At 40.1% G+C, this 17474-nt stretch overlaps 1 protein-coding gene across 18 annotated transcripts in view; it reads left to right on the forward strand.

Moving 5' to 3' along the window:
- Positions 1-17474, forward strand: part of PARD3 (par-3 family cell polarity regulator) — a 518486-nt gene that overhangs the window by 91063 nt on the left and 409949 nt on the right. Inside the window, exon 1 of one of the 18 annotated variants that reach the window (XM_046679515.1) lies at positions 12513-12596. The exons of the other annotated variants lie outside the window; for them this stretch is intronic. Coding sequence (XP_046535471.1) covers positions 12594-12596 — 3 coding nt within the window. The 5' untranslated portion in view covers positions 12513-12593. Of the gene's footprint in view, positions 1-12512; positions 12597-17474 lie in introns of those variants that run through there. 18 annotated transcript variants of the gene reach the window in all.

Genomic DNA, 17474 nt, shown 5'->3' on the forward strand with positions numbered 1-17474 from the left:
GGTTAAGGTTTGGCGCTCTCACCACCACGGCCCCGGGTTCATTTCCCCGGTCAGGAAACCACACCACCTGTCTGTCATTTGTGGTTGTCATACTGTGGTGGCTGCGTGTTGCTGGGATACTGAAAGCTCTGCTGCTGGGATTTCCAATACCAGCAGGGTCACCCATGGTGGACACGTTTCAGCAAAGCTTCCAGACTAGACAGACTAGGAAGAAGGGCCTGGCCACCGACTTCCAAAAGCATTGGCCATGAAAACCCTGTGAATAGCCAGCAGAACGTTGTCCGATACAGCGACAGAAGGTGAGAGGATGGCGCAGAAAGATGGGGCAGAGTTCCCCTCTGCTGTCCACAGGGCGCTAGGATTCAGAATTGAGGGCACTAACAGCAAAATAGAACAAAAGCCCATGTACAGTTATGTTCAACTAAGTAAGCACATTTTCCAAAAAAGAGGCAAAATGGGTTGGATGAATATCACTGCAAGCCTGAATGCCCCCAAGGTTATCTGCGCTGACATGCCAGATCTCGCCTGATCCATAGTGACTGTGGTGTTTAACTTGCATTAGAGCTCAGGAACAAAAGCAATAATTGGAACTAATTGGAACAAAATTTTGTTCTTAAAGGTTAACGTGGCATCTACTGCCACTTATAAATTGTTTTTCATAGAAAGAATTGGTGTGCACCGTAAGGGTAAAATAAAGTTGTTATCCTCATCATTTATTTGATATTTGAGCAAGAATAGGACAGAGAAAACCAAGATAATTCTAATGCATGAACTGAAACACAATATTTTTTAATCGAAATAATGAGCTCTTTCTATTTGAAATAACAGTGGAAAATAAAATTTTTCTTTGTGTCTGTTTCAATGGAAAACTTATTACACTCCAGCATACACAAACTTTATTTTTTGTCCTAAAAGGTGACCTAGTTATGGTCTGAACACCCTTCTTCCTTGAAACACTTTAGAAGGGGTGAGACTAAAAAGCATTGCCGTAATTGGCATTTGGAATGCCGTTCCATACACATGAGGATACATAAGAAAATATTAGTGAAATCAACTTGAAATTTAACCAAATTAGAGACGTCGTGTCTTGAAGAGTGCCTTATGGAGTGCGATCATATTCTGTAGTACTTTGTAGTAGATTTTAAAAGTTCTAGTTGCAGACAAAAACTCTTTTGTTCTCACATTTCTGAAGGATTCCTTTAAAATGCTGAGTGAACACTCAGTAAACACTTATGCCAGTATTTTGCAAAAGAAATTTCTATTGTAGTATACTATTTAGTATTTTCCATTTATTAATCTTTGCCATGCTGAGAGAGAAGTAAATCTCTTACCTTTTCCCCCATCCCACAAGGATGACTGTTTAAAATTTAATCAGAGGCTGATTTGACTTCTTTCAAGCTAGAATAGAGGAATGAAGACAGAATTTCACAAACTGTAGTCTGACATCCCGAAATTCTTAGGGAATATTCTGATTTTTATGCCTTAAGAAGTTCTCATTTATTTCTAAACTGCAGAACCCCAACCTCAAGTTCAGTGTTTTTGATAAGCAAATTTATGATAATAATAATGATGATAGTAGTCCTTTACTATGTGTCTGCTGTTTGCTTGGCTCTGTCCTCAGTGTTTGCAAGATTGCTGTCTTATTTAAGAGTTAGACGACCCCATGGTGCTATGGTGAAGAATCCAGAGCTCAGAGAGTACTTTGCCAAGATGCCTCACATCTGAAGCACCAATATTGGGATAAAAGCCTAAATCTGATTTGTTTTAAAGCCCATTGTCCTTCCACTGTCCTCAAGTGCTGTCCAAGGGACTTCATGGACAAGATAATCCTATCTTTATGACTCCTGGGATTACTTACTCCCCATTCTTGAGTTTTTCTGGTCTCTGACAAAGACATATGAGGAGAATTCAAGAGCTTTTTAATCCAGGCTACATTGATATGTATATTTGTGTAAATGGGTCACAGAGTTAAGAAAAAATCTTGGAGAAGCGCATCTAAATTCACTTTTTTTGTAACAGAAATGACTGTATGCAATTTTATTAAGGCTTTCTAGTAGTTGGAGATAGGAGTTTAATTGTAATAGTCATTAAATTAACTGTAAATTGTGGGTCATTTCAGACACAGTTTTCCAAATTGATTGCACACATACTAGGTCCTTCAAATAGCGCGCTCTGAACAGGTCTTTACTAACAGAAGGTGTTCCCTGTGCTCTGTATTGTCCTTAGGGCATATGATTGACAAAGTAATAAACCTTGCCTTTGCTCTCTTTGAGGGGGAAGAGGAAGCTATAGTCTGAGTGCTTGGGAAGAGGCGTAAGTAATAATTGTAGGCCGTAATAAATGTAAATCCGTGAAAAATGGGTTAGCTTCAAACAGCTGAGTAGCAGAAGCTTGTAAAACCATGCCCCAATATTTCTTTCTGGAACCCAGATCATATAAGACTTGTCCATCCTTTTTAGCCGTGAGCTTTCTAAGACTTTCTCAAAATCTCCAGTCTCTTCGCTTCTAACAAGAAAACAGTATCGAGTCTTAAATGACAGAAATGAATTCCTAAATAAGTTAAATTTTTCCAAGTTTTTTACTAAATTTAAATAATAATGCTCATGCCAATGACGGCTCAGGTCTTCACTTCCTCATGGTACTGAACTAACATTCTAAATTCGAAATGGCAGGCTCTCTGTTCCCCTGTCTGGGTAATCGCTGATAAAACATTAATCATCTCAAGGTCCTATTCAAGTCCATTGATGGAAATTGTGAAATGTAATTTAGCTTGAGAAATTGAATTAATGTTTTCTAATAGCTCTGAGGTAGTCAGTGATTTATAGGTTCCAGTGCTGGAAGGTGTGTGTGTGTCCGCGCACACTAGTTAGTCTAAGTAAGTGTTACAAATGCTACACACTCTATGTCATAAAAATGTGCATTAACTCTATGGTGACTATTAGTATGCTTTATTTATTTTATATTCTCGGTACAAAGTAGTGCTCAATTGAGAACTATTTTTTGGATTTAAAAAAACTTTAAGTGTACACGCATGGATATATGTAAACATTACATACATATATGTATATGTAATGTTTTATTTTCAAGCAAGTTCAGAATTTATTCTAATTTGATCGCCCATACTGTGAACTACTATTATGTAGACATTAGTTTTCCCATCCATTGTTTCCCTCCTTTACAGCTCTTTTTTTTTTTATCTCTCAACCCCTACTTTCTACCACATAGCATTTTTGCCTCAAACCCACATTAATAATGTACTTGTGTCTTTCTCACTGCCTATTTCCTTTAAAAAGTTACAATAGGATGCAGCTTCTCTTTGCCTTTCATTTTACTCTCTTTTGCATCTATAGGATCTGAGCAGTGTCTGGCTCAGGGTAGGTATTCAGTAACCATTTATTGAGTGAGTGTGGAATGGGAAGCAGCGAGAAGCAGAATCCCAAGATCCTAGGCCGGTCTGATTTTGTTGACTGCCTCTTTTGTGTCTCTTTGGACTCGTTGTTTCCTCTCTTTAGTTCTTTATTTGCAAAATATGTCTTATTATACCTATGTTATTGAATGGAGAGAGTTAAAGGAAATTATGTGAGTGAAATTGCTTATGTGTTTCCCAGAACATAGTAGCTTTCATAGCAGGCTCTACTTGAAGGTTCTCTACTGGTTGCTTTAGGGATCATGCTAATAGAAGGCTAGTGGCATAGAAGGCATCCTAATATTATATTGTATATGTCAGTTACTCAATCTGTGTTCTAACTTGTATCCTTGTGTTAATTGTGACCCAGAGAGAGAAAATTAGTGTCCCAGGTGATTCAAAGTAAGGAGGTTTCACCTCCTGTTGTCGTGACGTTTGTTGTGTCCACTCTATTACAGGCAGGTGATAGAATACAGGCAAATTGTTAGTATTGTGAACAGATAGCATGTAATGCTTCAGTGGGAGCAGTGCATTATGAATCAAGAAAAATAAATTGGGCCTGTATTGTGGAGAGCCTTGAATTAAGGATAAGCAGTTTGCTCTTAACTTGTCGGGTACTTTGGAGTTCTTAAAGGTTGGGTCTGAGGTAGGACTAAAGGTTAGGGAGAGAACATTTGGAATCTGGGAGTGAAGAACCGTAGAATGATGTCGCTTACTGGAGTATGTTGTAAATCTTGTCCGTACATGTCCCAAATCATCGCTAGTCTTTCCCTTGGCCCAGTGACCCTATGGCTTCTCTGGGGGCTGATACCATCCACTGCATCTTACTTAGGCCCGCTGTAGTGTAGGGTACAATTTCCTGTAATCCTGACTGTATTGTGATTATATCGTCTTGTCTCTGAAGCAGGCATGTTCAGGTTTTAAGCTTGGTAACAGAGTTCAGAGACTCCTTAGCCTGGCCTAAACTCCCTCAGCTTAGCTTGCACCAGCAGTCAGTACCTTACCCACCTACACTTTAGCCACACGGGATTTCGGTTTGCTCCTGGAGCCTACCATGTCTGTTTCTAGATTAGGGCCCTGCATTTGTTTGTCTTCCTGCTGGGAATTCTATTCCCCCAATTTTAGAACAATGGGCTCCTCCTGGTCTTGGGGCTTGTCTTCAGTCTTGACACTCAGAGACCTCTTTCCTGATCAACAAGTCATTCTCCATCACATCCTCCTATTTTAATTCTTACTTTACTATCTGATACCACCTTATTAGTGTTGCATGAGCTCGTGAGAGTAGCATCTTTGGCTGTATCCCCTTTGCGTAGAATGGTGTTTGACGTATGGTGGGCACTCAAATGTTGGTTGGGTGAGAGAATGAATGAATGAGTAAAGACATTTACGCCACTTTTTCTGTGTCTCCTTCTCCTATGCCTCCCATTTATATTTAATAAAAAGCCAGAAAAAACACATTTATTAATTACAGACACTTTCTGAATGCTAGGTAGTAGAGAACCATTGGGCACACATAGAGAATAAAGTAAGATTTATTTATTCTTTGGAAAAAGGTTTAGGCTCAAAAGTAGGTGTCCCATTACTGGAGGTGGTGAAAGATATAGAGTGTGGTAGGGAGCCTGGGGACAAGCTTGTCCTCACGACTGGGGCTGGGGCGCCTCTGGGTTAGGACAGAGTGGTGTGTGGGGCTTATTTTCTCCTGCTCCTTCCTGTCTCTGTTTTGCAGCTGTCCTGTCAGTGCAGACCAATCTCTGGGCCAGAAGCAGTAGTTTCAGGTGTCAATTAGGGCTACAGCAGCAGACGGAGGAAGGGTGGGAGATTTAATAAATGACCACAGTAATGACAGAAAGAGATTTTTCAGGCATCTGGACACTTTGCCTGAACCATCTTCTCGCAACCCAGCTACTCCTAGACAATACAGCTAATCCTAGGAGAGTCAGGATTTCCATAGCAGAAGCCCTTAGGGGCACATCTGGTCTCTGTGGATATTCCCGTCTACAGTTTCTGCTTTTAGGAACCATTTTAGCAATGATTCTGTTTGCAAACCAGCACTGGTGTTCGATCTTGGTCCTTGCTGGACAGGGGTCCTTAGCAGTGCCGTTGATGGTGACCTCTCCTTTGGCTACCAGAAAAATCAAAGCTGGTGTTTCCTTGCTCTTCTTCATCTGGATTTCCAACTACCACAGCCCCACCCCCCAATTTTAGAATTATAAGTAGCAGTATTGTTCTATGAATAAGTGAAAATGTCAACTATGGGTTATTTAGTATCTCAATTTTCAAATAAATGTTTGTGTTTTTTCTTTCTTTTTTCCCCCCAAGGGGAAAATTGGAAACCAAGGCATGACAAAGAGAGAAGTCACCCAGGTGACACCTGGTGTGTTCTGAAAAGAAAATAGATGTAAAGTCGCATTTGATTTGTCACAACTTCCAAGGCTCTTTGAGTGGACATTCTGAGCCTTGTTTCTCCTTTAGCGCTAATTTTGAATTAGATCTGAAGAGTGGTTGATGGATAGCCCCAATTGCCATGAGCTATGAACCCCTCTGGCTCATGTTACCCACTGCCCATCTGAGTGAATGAGACTGACGGAGACTTGAGAAGGATCCCCTCTGCTGAGGTCATTTTTCATATAAGGTATAATTACATCCATGTTAGTAAAGCCCGAAGTGACAATGGCCATTGGCTTTTCATGGAAAAGTAAGTTTATGAAATTTCATAAGTATAGTCATACATTTTGTAAGTGTATGAAATGAGTCTGGTTCGGTGCTGTTCACAATCTTTGTATAAGCAGCAGGAATAGAGGTCAGTATTGGGCCATTGTAAGATGACTGCCACGTCATTCTCCTAATTCCTTGCTCTTGCAAATTCTAGTGTGTTTAGCCAAAGGAATTATGAAAATATACTGTATATTACTGATATGTATTACTCCTGTACGTGGAATCATTTGGGTATTCTGGCAGGCCAGTTGGAGAATTTTTAAAAAGCAACACTTGATACTATTTCCCTCTTAATGGAATTGTGAAGTGAAGGTTGACAAGAAACAGTCAGTTCATGGATGTTGTCAGACAGAGGAAGAAGCTGTATTTTGATATGCTTCGGTTCTTTCTGAAATGTAGTTGTATTAGTTTGCTAAGGTGACCACAACAAAGTATCATAGACTGGTTGACCTCATAGTAGAACAGAAATTTGTCGGCTTGCAGTTCTGGAGGCTAGAAGCCTGAGATCTAGGTGTTGGCGGGGCTGGTTCCTTCTGAGGCCTCTCTCCTTGCCTTGCAGATGGCCGTCGTCTCCCTGTGTCTTCGCATGGCCTTCCCTCTGTGTCTGTGTCCTAATCGCCTCTTCTTATAAGGACACTAGTCATATTGGACTAAGGTCCCCCAATCACCTATGTTAACTGAATTACCCCCGTAAGACCCTTTCTCTAAGTAGAGCCGCATCTGAAGGACTGGAACTTCGGGCTTCAACATGTGGACTGTGGGGGCGGGCACAGCCTTTAACGGTACTACATTGTTTCTTAAGCGATTTGAAACCCTTGTTAAATGAATTTAAGGGAAAGATAGACCAGCTCTGTGTAGCCAAACTTTCTATACTGGTTTCTCTAAAACAAAATACTTCATCAGTTACTGTCTAACCTCAGAGGTTGCTTAATTTTTGAACCATTTGTCATGTATCCTGCACAGCGTGGTAGTTTTGAAGGTGCTTTGTATTTTAATGTGGAATTATTTCCAGTGGAGCAGCACTTCTCAGACTTTCACACGCATATTAATGTTGTGGGGATCTTGTTAAGACGCAGATTTCAGTTCAGGTCTTACATGGAGCCTGAGGTGCTGCGTCTGACGTGTTCTCCAGGTGACACTGACGCTGCTGGTTCTCAGACCACACCTGGAGGGGCAGGGCCAGGACTGGTCTCACAGTTTGCAAGTCCCAGTGCAGCATGAAAATGTGAGTCACTTGTTCAAAGGTGGTTAAGAATTTTGAGACTACAACAGCAGAGCATTAAACCGAGTACATGGAGTCCTGTTGGAAGGTACCAGTGGCGCACCCACAGAGCTGATGTGAGAGTGCCGATGGAAATAATCTCAGGGCGCTGATTCACACTGATTTGTAAAATGATTACTTTTATTGGTCAGTGATAAAATCCTTATACTTCTAACTAATCATGGCTTTACATAGCATTTGCATAAAACTCCTCTCAGAACATAGGGAAGTATTAGCATACAGGAGGTATAAATAAAACGATTTGTTCCTGCCACTCTAAATATCTTTATGTATGGAACAGAACATTACCACCAACACTACAGTGATTATTATATATAACCTGTCTTTCCTTTGGCAAGTTTCAAAGGAATCTAGGCCATGACACATGAATTCCTCTGCCAAAACGACGATTATTCTCCTTTGTCCTTGAGATAACACTTGCCTGCTTTTTAATGGTAGTATTTCACTCTGGGAGCAAAATTCATTCCATTTTTCCAAGGTGAAGATCATTATAATAATAATACAAAAATTCATTTTAAAATGCCTGGGTTACACTTGCACATGGATTTGTCAATTTTTCTGTACAGAAAACACAGATGCCCATGTACTGAGTCATACGTCTTCAGAGTTGTCTCCTCATTTCCCTGCTTCCTTCCCCCCTCCGTCCCTTACATTAAGGGGTCTGTGCAGCTATGTAATTCTGGAAGCCAAGGAAGTGGTTTTCGTTTAGGATCAGCCCAAGGAGAGACCCGAGGTCTGACGGAAACGGGCTGACGTCCACTCCTGCTCCTCAAGCTAAATTGCATCTTGGTGCTTTTCCAAGTCCTTGATGCTGACTTCCTTTAATCAAGTAATTACTGCAAAGTAAAGGATCAGGTTTCCATAGGGGTTACTTCTTGTATTCTCAGTTCTTTCTATCTTATTTTCCATATCTTTATTTCCAGGTGTCCTATTTCTGTATCTTTCAGTTGGGGCTGAAAACTAATCTGCATTAAAGTGGTAATTATAACTTGATGTCACTAATCTGTTTTCTTCTCATGGATATTTGAATATCATAGGATTTTAGGGAAGATAGTTTCTTAAAAAAATTCAGATAAACATCTTGTCAAGGATTCTGATTCTCTATGTCTGGAATGAAAACTTGCATGTTGTGAATAAGAGATGTATTCACATGGCTCAAAATTCGAGAGGTGTAAGTAACACCACAGTCTCTGAGCCGTTCAGTTCCTTCCTTGGAGGCACTCGATATTTTGTATGTGTCTGTGTGTGTGTGTTTCTATCTGTCTGTCTGTCCTAGAGTTAGTTTAGGCTTAAGTGAGCAAATACAAGCACCCCTCTCTCATTTTATGCAAACAACAAACTATTTCGCACCTCTTAAAAAATTACGTAAACTGTGATGTTATGGGATTTCACAAAAGGCAAAAAAACCTTCAGGACTGTGAGCAGTGAAGGCAGAGCAGTTTGAACGAGAGGAAGTCTGTGGCTCACTAACCTGAAATCACACCCACGGGCCATGACCATCTTCTCTCACTTCCCCTAGAGTCGGTGCTGTCTACAGGCTTTCAGAGTTTTGCCAAAAAAAAGATACTAGAGAAAGTGGTGGGCCTTAGCACTAGAAATAATAAAGAATTAGCAGGGGAAATTTAATAGGTTGTTTTTAAAAGAAAAATTAGCATCCAGTTAGTTTAATTTCAATTCCTAATAGACTGATGAAATAACATTAACAAGAATGTGTAAACATCTATGAGATAATAGGACCAAAGACTTTAAAGTAGTAATCATCATACAAAAACCTGATTGTTTTCCTTGATAGCTTTATAGAATTACTTGATTAAAGAAAGGCTATAGATGTTAAATATCACGATTTTGAGAAAGCAGTGCTTTTGAAATCTTGCATACCAAATTAACTGAATTGGATAAAGAAACGGTAAGTGTGTAATAAGCTATCCAAGGAGATAATGATTATTGAAAACATATCAAATTGAAGAGAACCACAGGATTATGTGTATATATATTTTTTAATGATCTGAAAGAATTAGCTAACCAGTATATTAATGAAATCTACAGATAATAGTGAGTGGGGTACGTTTTGGTTTTTATGAGTGTGAGTGAGAACGAAGCAACAGGGTCAAACAGGCAAGTTTAGCGTAACAGCAAAAGGTGAAATAGATTTCGCAAAAAGCTAACTATCGTATCAGAGAAGAAATCAAGTCCATGAGATAAGGGAGGGAAAAACCTGGTGCCCACGTGACCGTCTGAGGCGCTTGGTAATAAAATGACGGTTGATTATTATATGAATTAGATATGATCTTGAAGTACAATTAACCTGAAGTTTTTTACTCCATATGGTGAAAAAATATTAAGTGATAATCTAAGAATACTATTATTTATATTGTCAGCTTAATTACCCACCTATCACTAGATAGCATTATTGTTTGGGCAGACCAAAAATTTCTACTGCAGTAAAGGGAATTTTCAAAAAAGATGTGTCTCTCAGCTGAGAAAATAAAGAAAAAGTAGACATAATATTGTGGAGACACACGTGAAAATTCATTGAGCCGATGACATTAGTTTTCCTGTGAGTTATTGAATACTCGACTTTTTGATGAGTTGGCCACCATGTAGCTTTCTTCCTCAAGGTGCTGAACACAGCTACTTGAGAAGAAATGAAGTGGGGCCTGGGCGCTGGCATCTGAATGCACCTTACCATAGATCGTGTCCCTCTTTTACACAGGTTTAGGCTTAAACTTAGAGAAGTTGCGGTGTCTTACTAAATGTGTTACAGATAGTAAGTGGTTGAAATGGAATTGAACCCCATGGGTCTTTACTCCAAGCACAAAGCTCTTTCCTCCTCTACTACATGAAAAAACCTTTGCATGAGATTATTCTGAGACAGCCTCAGTGGTTCACTCTTTATTTTAGGAAGCAGAAAGGGAGATTATGTCTGCAAGGACAAAGAGGAGGGTAAGATTTCAGTCTCTGAAGCAATAATGATGGGTTGCCCCTTTGACTTAGAGTCTCACATCAACAATTGCCTGTCTGCTTTGGACCTAGAAGAAGTAATAGCTTGGAAAATCAGTAGAGCATGCCAGGCATCTTCGTATCTTTAAATTTGTGTATCAAGCAGGGGTTTTATAACCTGAGTGATACTAAGAATTTGTCGTAGTCTATGGTTTTATGTATACCAAAGGCTCTAATAAATAAAATATCTAGAAATGGTAGCATTATGGATATGAATTAAACAGGTGGAGATGAAGAAACTAAAATTGGTCCCTAATTTACATTGATTTTTTTTTTTTAAAAACACCAATTTTGCAGAAACTTTTGGAGAACTAAAGTGATAGGAAGATGCAAAGCACGTTCTCCTCCGATGGGGAAAATGTTGTTTTCCTTTCTTGATTATTTTAACGTAGAATCAATACTAAGATCATTTGAATTGTACTTCAGTGTTTGCAAAGTGGCTTCACATATATTCTCATATTTCATCTGTGCAGTGACCTCTGGAAGATAAGATTTCCTAATTGTGTTTTTTAATGTCTGTTTCTTAACTCTGTCTAAAAGCAGATTGATTGAGCTTCATTTCCTCCATTTACAAGGCTGGACCGATTAACTGATGGAAAATTCAAGAAGGCAGAGGGAAAGACGCAGGGATTCTGAATGATAGGAACTGTTCCTGGAGTGATTGGAGTAGCAGTGTCATTCACAAGATAACAGCAAAAGCAGGGAGCGTGTGTGTGTGCAGTCCTGTCACTTAGAGCGGCGGCTTTCTTGACTGTCTCCTTTTGAGAACAGGACACTTTGGATGTCTGTTTTATGAGGACAGCTTTGTTTTTTCCTTTCAGTGTTTTGTTGTTTTACTGGCATATGCTTAAAGTTGATTTGAATTTCGTAGCATTAAAACAAAAACTGAGATCTCTATATCTTTTCATAATTGTATTTATTAAATACTTGGTAAATACTATTTGGTAAGTCTTTTCCTTTATTAGTTAGGGTTAAGTATGGCACTATATAACCCCAAATCACCAAAATAATAACAACAGCGGCTTAAACATGCTGAAAGTTCATTTCTCTCTTATGTAAAACAAGTCAAGCAGTCGGCAGTCCAGGGCTGGTATGTGTCATGGCCCCAGTGTCAGAGGCCCAGATGGCTTCTCACTTCGGCGTCAGCCTTAGCATATTACCTGATGGTCCAGGGTGGCTGCGTGAGCTCCAACCATCAGGTTCATATGCCAGGCAGCAGAAAGGAGACAAGAAGAAGGGCACCTGGTGTGCTTTTAGGAGGTTTTGTGAAGTACCAAATAGCATTCCTGCTCTTATCATGCTCTCATTATAGGGCTATTGTGAAAATAGCTTGTGGCACCTTAAGCACATGACTGCTCACCTGAAAATCAGGGTTTTCTTGTTAAGGGGGAAGAGGAGAATGGATGCTGGTGTAAGCACCTCTCAGTGTCTGTCACGCGTAGTGTGTAACACAACAGATTAACAGTGGGGTTGCTTCAGTGCACTCAATTCCTTTGTTGTGAGCTGCACCAATCCGTTTATAATGGTTAAGATTTTGTGACTACGCTTCATGTATACGTGCATATGTATTAGAATAATCACTTTGTTCATTTAAACAAGAGGATATTGGAGAGCATATTTGCCCTCACAAGTCATTTCTAACCAGTAACCATAACGTTAGATTTCTGTACTGCTTCTAATTTCCGCAGTATTTCCAAAGTCTTCGGAGGAAGTGCAAGCAGCTTGATGCTAGAATACTTCTCGATGCGATTTTCCCCTCTTATTCTAATTTAATGGAACTAAAAATTGCCTAGAGAACAGTGGGCAAAATGCCAGCTCACTATTTCTTGAAGGGTCTAAGATTTGGCTTTAGAGAATAGAAGAAAATTCCAGAAACACTCTTAAGAAAGTTATTATTTCTTTCCAATGTGATTTGGAACAGCAAAGGACAATAAGTTTTATAGCACAACTTTTAAGACAACTGAATTGCCAATAAATTCACATAATGAAACTTCCAGCAAGTCTTTATATTTCTACTGGGGAATTCCTTGGTTCTTGGTGTAAATTTTTAAATAGTTAATATCAGCTTTCTATTCTTTATATTCTTTTAGTTGTGGCGCTAATGTGAAAGCAGCTTGCTGTGTTGCGAAGAATGCCTCCTGGTTAGCCAGTGAATCAGCTCACGCGTGTCTCGGTTGTCAAGCACGCTGAATGGTAATCTTTAGGTCCTTGAGGGATTGCCCATAATATCGTTATTGTGAAATTCTATTTCTCACCCATAACCAGTGAACTCCCTTCTTTCCACTCCGCCTCGTATGGGTCCCTGCATGTCTGGTTCTTTCCCACGATCTGTTTTCATGAGGTCCACCAGGAGAGAGCAAGTCCTGGTTTCTCAGAGACCTGGATTTTGGTTCTAGATTTGCTGTTAAAGCACAATGTGTAAAATCGGGCAAATTGATGTGTCCTTCGAGGCCTCAGTGTCACCACATTTAAAACTAGAGGTTGAGTTAAAATAGTATTTCTTCCACTTCTGAAATTCTCAAACTTAGTGCAATGGCGTTTTTTTTTAATCTAAAAAAAAAATTCCAGAACCTTTTCCCCCAAGAATCCCAAATAAATGTTAATTTATATTTAAAGATGCTATATTTAAGAAATGTAAAATTTATTAGGTTTTTGAAAGGAATTTAAATCAAGAAATATTTGATGTTGAATATTTATTATGAGCTTAAGTATATAAGCTAATTTTTAACATGATGCCTGTATTTTGTGAGAAAAAAGAAACTGAAACAGAAGAATATTACTTTCACTCCCTAAGCATGTTCTGCATTTTCTGTTAGAGATCAGACGATGGGGGCTGGCCCAGTGGTTAAGTTTGCACACACTGCTTCTGTGGCCCAGGGTTTCACAGGTTCAGATCCTGGGCGAGGACATGGCGCCACTCATCCGGCCATGCTGAGGTGGCGTCCCACATAGCACAACCAGAAGGACCTACAGCTAGAATATACAACTATGCACTGGAGGGATTTGGGAAGAAGAAGAGAGAAAAAAAAGAAGATTGGCAACAGATGTTAGCACAGGTGCCAATCTTAAAAAAAAAAAAAGAAATTAGAATCCATATTTTTTTAAAAAAATTAAACAATAAATGTGTTAGACCACTGAAGTCATTCAAGGAGAGGTGAAGGAGTCACCGTATGAGCCAGTGAATAATCATGTCACCCTCCTTGATAACATTCAATTTTGTTTGCATTCAAACAGTACGTTTCATTTGATTGGCAGCTGAATTCACTGTCCTGGATCTCTGGAGCCTGTCCTGAGCATGTTGTGTTCTGTGTCTGGAAGTGGAAGTGGCTCTAGGACTGGAATCTTTGTTTACTCTTTGAGTTATGGTGACAATCTGTATATGTCCGGGCTTGATCCTGATATAAAGCTTCAAGAATTTAAATATGGGGGAGACCCAGTTTTTGGAATAGGTTTTAAGGATAACAGCCAGGATGACTAAAAAGGGTGGGGGAATAGATACAACCTTTAAAAAAGAAATCTCACTTTACAATTTTTAGCAAATGTATTTAAGCGCTTTTTGAGATTCTATCCAGAATGTTTAATTGGGAGATTTAAAGTTATTTTCTTCTGTGAAAATGGTAGCTATTATTTATTTAGTGCCTACTGCCTGGCAGTGAACTGACCTCTTTGCATGTGTGTTTTTCATTTAATCTTTACAAAACCTTGCAAGTGGAGCCCCTGTTTCACAGGTGAGGAAACCAAGGTCGTCCAGGGTACGTGGTGGGAAGGCCGCCCCCGGCACGGCCTGGGGCGCTCTCCCTCATTCCGGAGGATGCTTAGAGGTGCCAGGGTTTCTCGCAAGGATGTTGCTAAAGTGGTTTAGTGATTTGCTTTCGTGAGTAAGCAGATGTCTCAAAATTGAATCTGTGCAGCGCATCTCCCCTCTGCCCTCTACCTCAGTACCTCTCCCCACGAACAGTATAAATTCAGCCTGAACTGATCCGGAAAGATCGTAAAACAAAGGTTTTTTCCACGTCACAGTCTGATTAGTGTATGTAATTCAGTTCGTACTAAGACTATAGAGACGTAGGAAATGTGTGTTGCCTTGGAGACTGAGTGCGTTTGAAAAGTGAGAGCAGTGAGTGGAGTTGGTAAAGGCACAGGCCCTGTAGGCAGAAGCTGGGTTTGAATCCCGGCTCCACCAGGCACTTGCCATGTGAGCACCTGGAGCCTCCGTTTCCTCCCGTGTTCCACAGGCTGACAGAGCTCACCTCGGAGCTGCGAGTTAAATGAGGCCGTGTGTGGGAATGACAAGTGCAGTGCTTGCCAAAATGTAGCTGCTCTTGCTGTGTTAAAATGTGGTGTTTGATCATTTCATTGTTCATTGTCAAGGGAATACCTTCTCATTTGATTTAAGAAAAATGGCATGGGGGGCCAGCCCTGTGGCCGAGTGGTTAATTTCGCACTCTGCTTCCTGCGGCACAGGGATTCTCTGGTTCGGATCCTGGGCATGGACATGGCACCGCTCATCAGGCCACACTGAGGTGGCATCCCACGTGCCACAACTAGAAGGACCCACAACTAAAAATAAAAAATACACAACTATGTGCTAGGGGGATTTGGGGAGAGAAAAGCAGAAAAAGAAAGAAGATTGGCAATAGTTGTTAGCTCAGGTGCCAATCTTAAAAAAAGAAAAAGAAAAATGGCATGTTTTAAGAATTTTTAAAATAAGAAATGAAGATTTACTGTCTTAATATTGGGACTAATATTATAGCTTGTTTCTAAAAAATTCTGTAGAATTCTTCTAAATAGAAAATTTTCAGTGTGCCCAGAATATGATTCAGTTTTTTCTTGTAAAATTTTTCAAAAAATTTCCCGTGATATTTTGACTGAATAGTATTTGAAGTATTCTGAGGAGGTGTTCCATTTTTAAAAAGCTTATTCTAGTATCAATTGGCACATTAAATAAATGAGTTAGATCCCTGAACAGCATAAAGGTTTGATTTAAAAATTAAAAAAATATATATATAATTTTTCTGGTAGTTCTATGGAGTTTTTACTGGAAAAAGTTATTTCTTGTTCCTGTTTCATAGGCAGGAAAGGCGAGACATATGATACTCATCCTACAAGAGCAATAATGTGGTGGGTTTGGGCAGAGCAGGAAAAGGGGTGAGGGGAATCGGGCGCATTCTGCTGAGCCATGCAGGGGTCCACACCATGGCCAGCTGTGTGAAACATTTTCAGTTTTGATTCTGGGTTGTCGTATAGTTCAGTGCATGTGACTGGAAAGGTCTCTTGGGCAAAGATAGTAATTTAAGACTGTTGTCAGTCTAAATGTTCCTAAGAAGATTAAACAAATTCCACAGCAAATAAATGGACATGTTTGGAAGGTTTTTCCTCGAAGTAATTTCCAGAAAACACACACGAATCATTTGCTAAACTATCCAGGTATATTAATGAGCTCACATGAATGGACAGCTGCTGAAGAACCCTCATCTGCAGGCGTGGGTTCAGCTGTGTGAGCTGCACGCTAAGTTTTAATTAGAATTTATTTACAGCTAGAAGCTGCTCCTACGTGTTTCTCCTCGAAGTCAGTAATGAAGCCTTCCTCCTTGCCTCGTCATTAGTATTCAGGGCTCCATCAGCCTGCAGTGCAAAGTCTTTCCCTTGTTTTTGTCAGAGAAGATGATGGAGCAGGGTTGCCTAGGAACACTTAGCCACACTCTCAACGGGAATTATCAATCTGCTCTGTCCGCTCCCCTCCGCACACGCAGGGGAGAAAATTGAGTTCTGCTGCTGACAACGTTAATTGATTGCAAGTTGTTTTAGTGGGAGTATGATGTTGAAAACCAGATTCCCTTTCATTTTTATGCATTGGATGCAGAGAAACTGTGCAGTGACACATTCCACTGTCACTAGAATTATTATAAAGGTGTCTAAATTTGAATTCGTACATTTTGGTATTCAGATCTTGACACTGGTCAGCCTACAGGATTATCTTTGGGTTTTGGAGACTGTTTCTGTAGTGGTTTGTTTGGTGTCCAATAAATTCACACAGCCTTCTCCTTCAATAGACTTCTGATTAGTATAGCCAGGGAGCGACACACGAAATTGGGGGTGGGGTGGGGTGAAATGAAAAGCAGCTGCCATCTGCTTACCTCTAATTTCATATGGTCCAAAAAATGCTTTTGTCTCTTCCACCTCTTCTTGTCAGATAGTCATCTTCAAAAATTTCTTGTCCTAAAATGTACGGTAATGAATGCAACGTGTGTCTATGGGTGATTTCACTGGATTTGAATTCACTTTTAAAGAGTCTCTGATTTGGCTCTTATGAGCTCTTAAAAGCTTAAACAAACCGGAACCCTGCAGATGAGAGAGAGTTAGAAAAGCAAATCAGCAGAACACCTCTCCTGGTAGGGACGGGTTGAATTGGTTTGAGGAAGAGAGGCCAGAGGCAAGCAAACAGTGTTCCTTGGTTTTGGATCTGTAGCCCCGACGCTCGTTTGTGTGTTTAAAGCACAGTGTCTGTTGTCGTCATGTGTTTTCTCAAGGACTCTCATGGAAATGAATGGGTTGCGATTTGGGGGGGCCTTACCTTTTACTCTCTCGTCAAACATCTTTAAAACTGGTTCTGATTTATCCAAGACTACACGTAAAAATCACCTACAGAACTTGAAAAAGCAGTGCTCCTGCCCTGGCTTGCTCTTTGCAGATTCTGATTTAGTGGAAAAGAAAGCTGCCTAAGCCCATCCCAGGCCTTCTCATTCAGGTCCTGCAGGGCAAGACACACATGCCTGGTTTTTAACCAGAGCCCAGTGGGGTTGAAAAGCACTGTTTCTTTAAGTGAGGGGGTCTTGAGATACACGTTCTTGGGTGGGGCGTGGGATTTCAGATTGCAGGGGATTCCACGGAGAGTGTGTTCTTTGTGTATATGAGTAGAAGATGGGATCCAGAACCATTTCTCTGCCTATAAAAGTTTTACCTTAAAGCCAATTTTGAGAAGAACCCCACAAAACCTACTACTTATCCTAAGAGTTTAAGGCTATTGGAGAGCATGTATGAGATCTCATAAAATAAATATTCTGGGATGTT

This window comes from Equus quagga, chromosome 12 (genome assembly GCF_021613505.1).
Source record: "Equus quagga isolate Etosha38 chromosome 12, UCLA_HA_Equagga_1.0, whole genome shotgun sequence".
In the NCBI taxonomy this organism is placed as follows: Eukaryota; Metazoa; Chordata; class Mammalia; order Perissodactyla; family Equidae; genus Equus; species Equus quagga.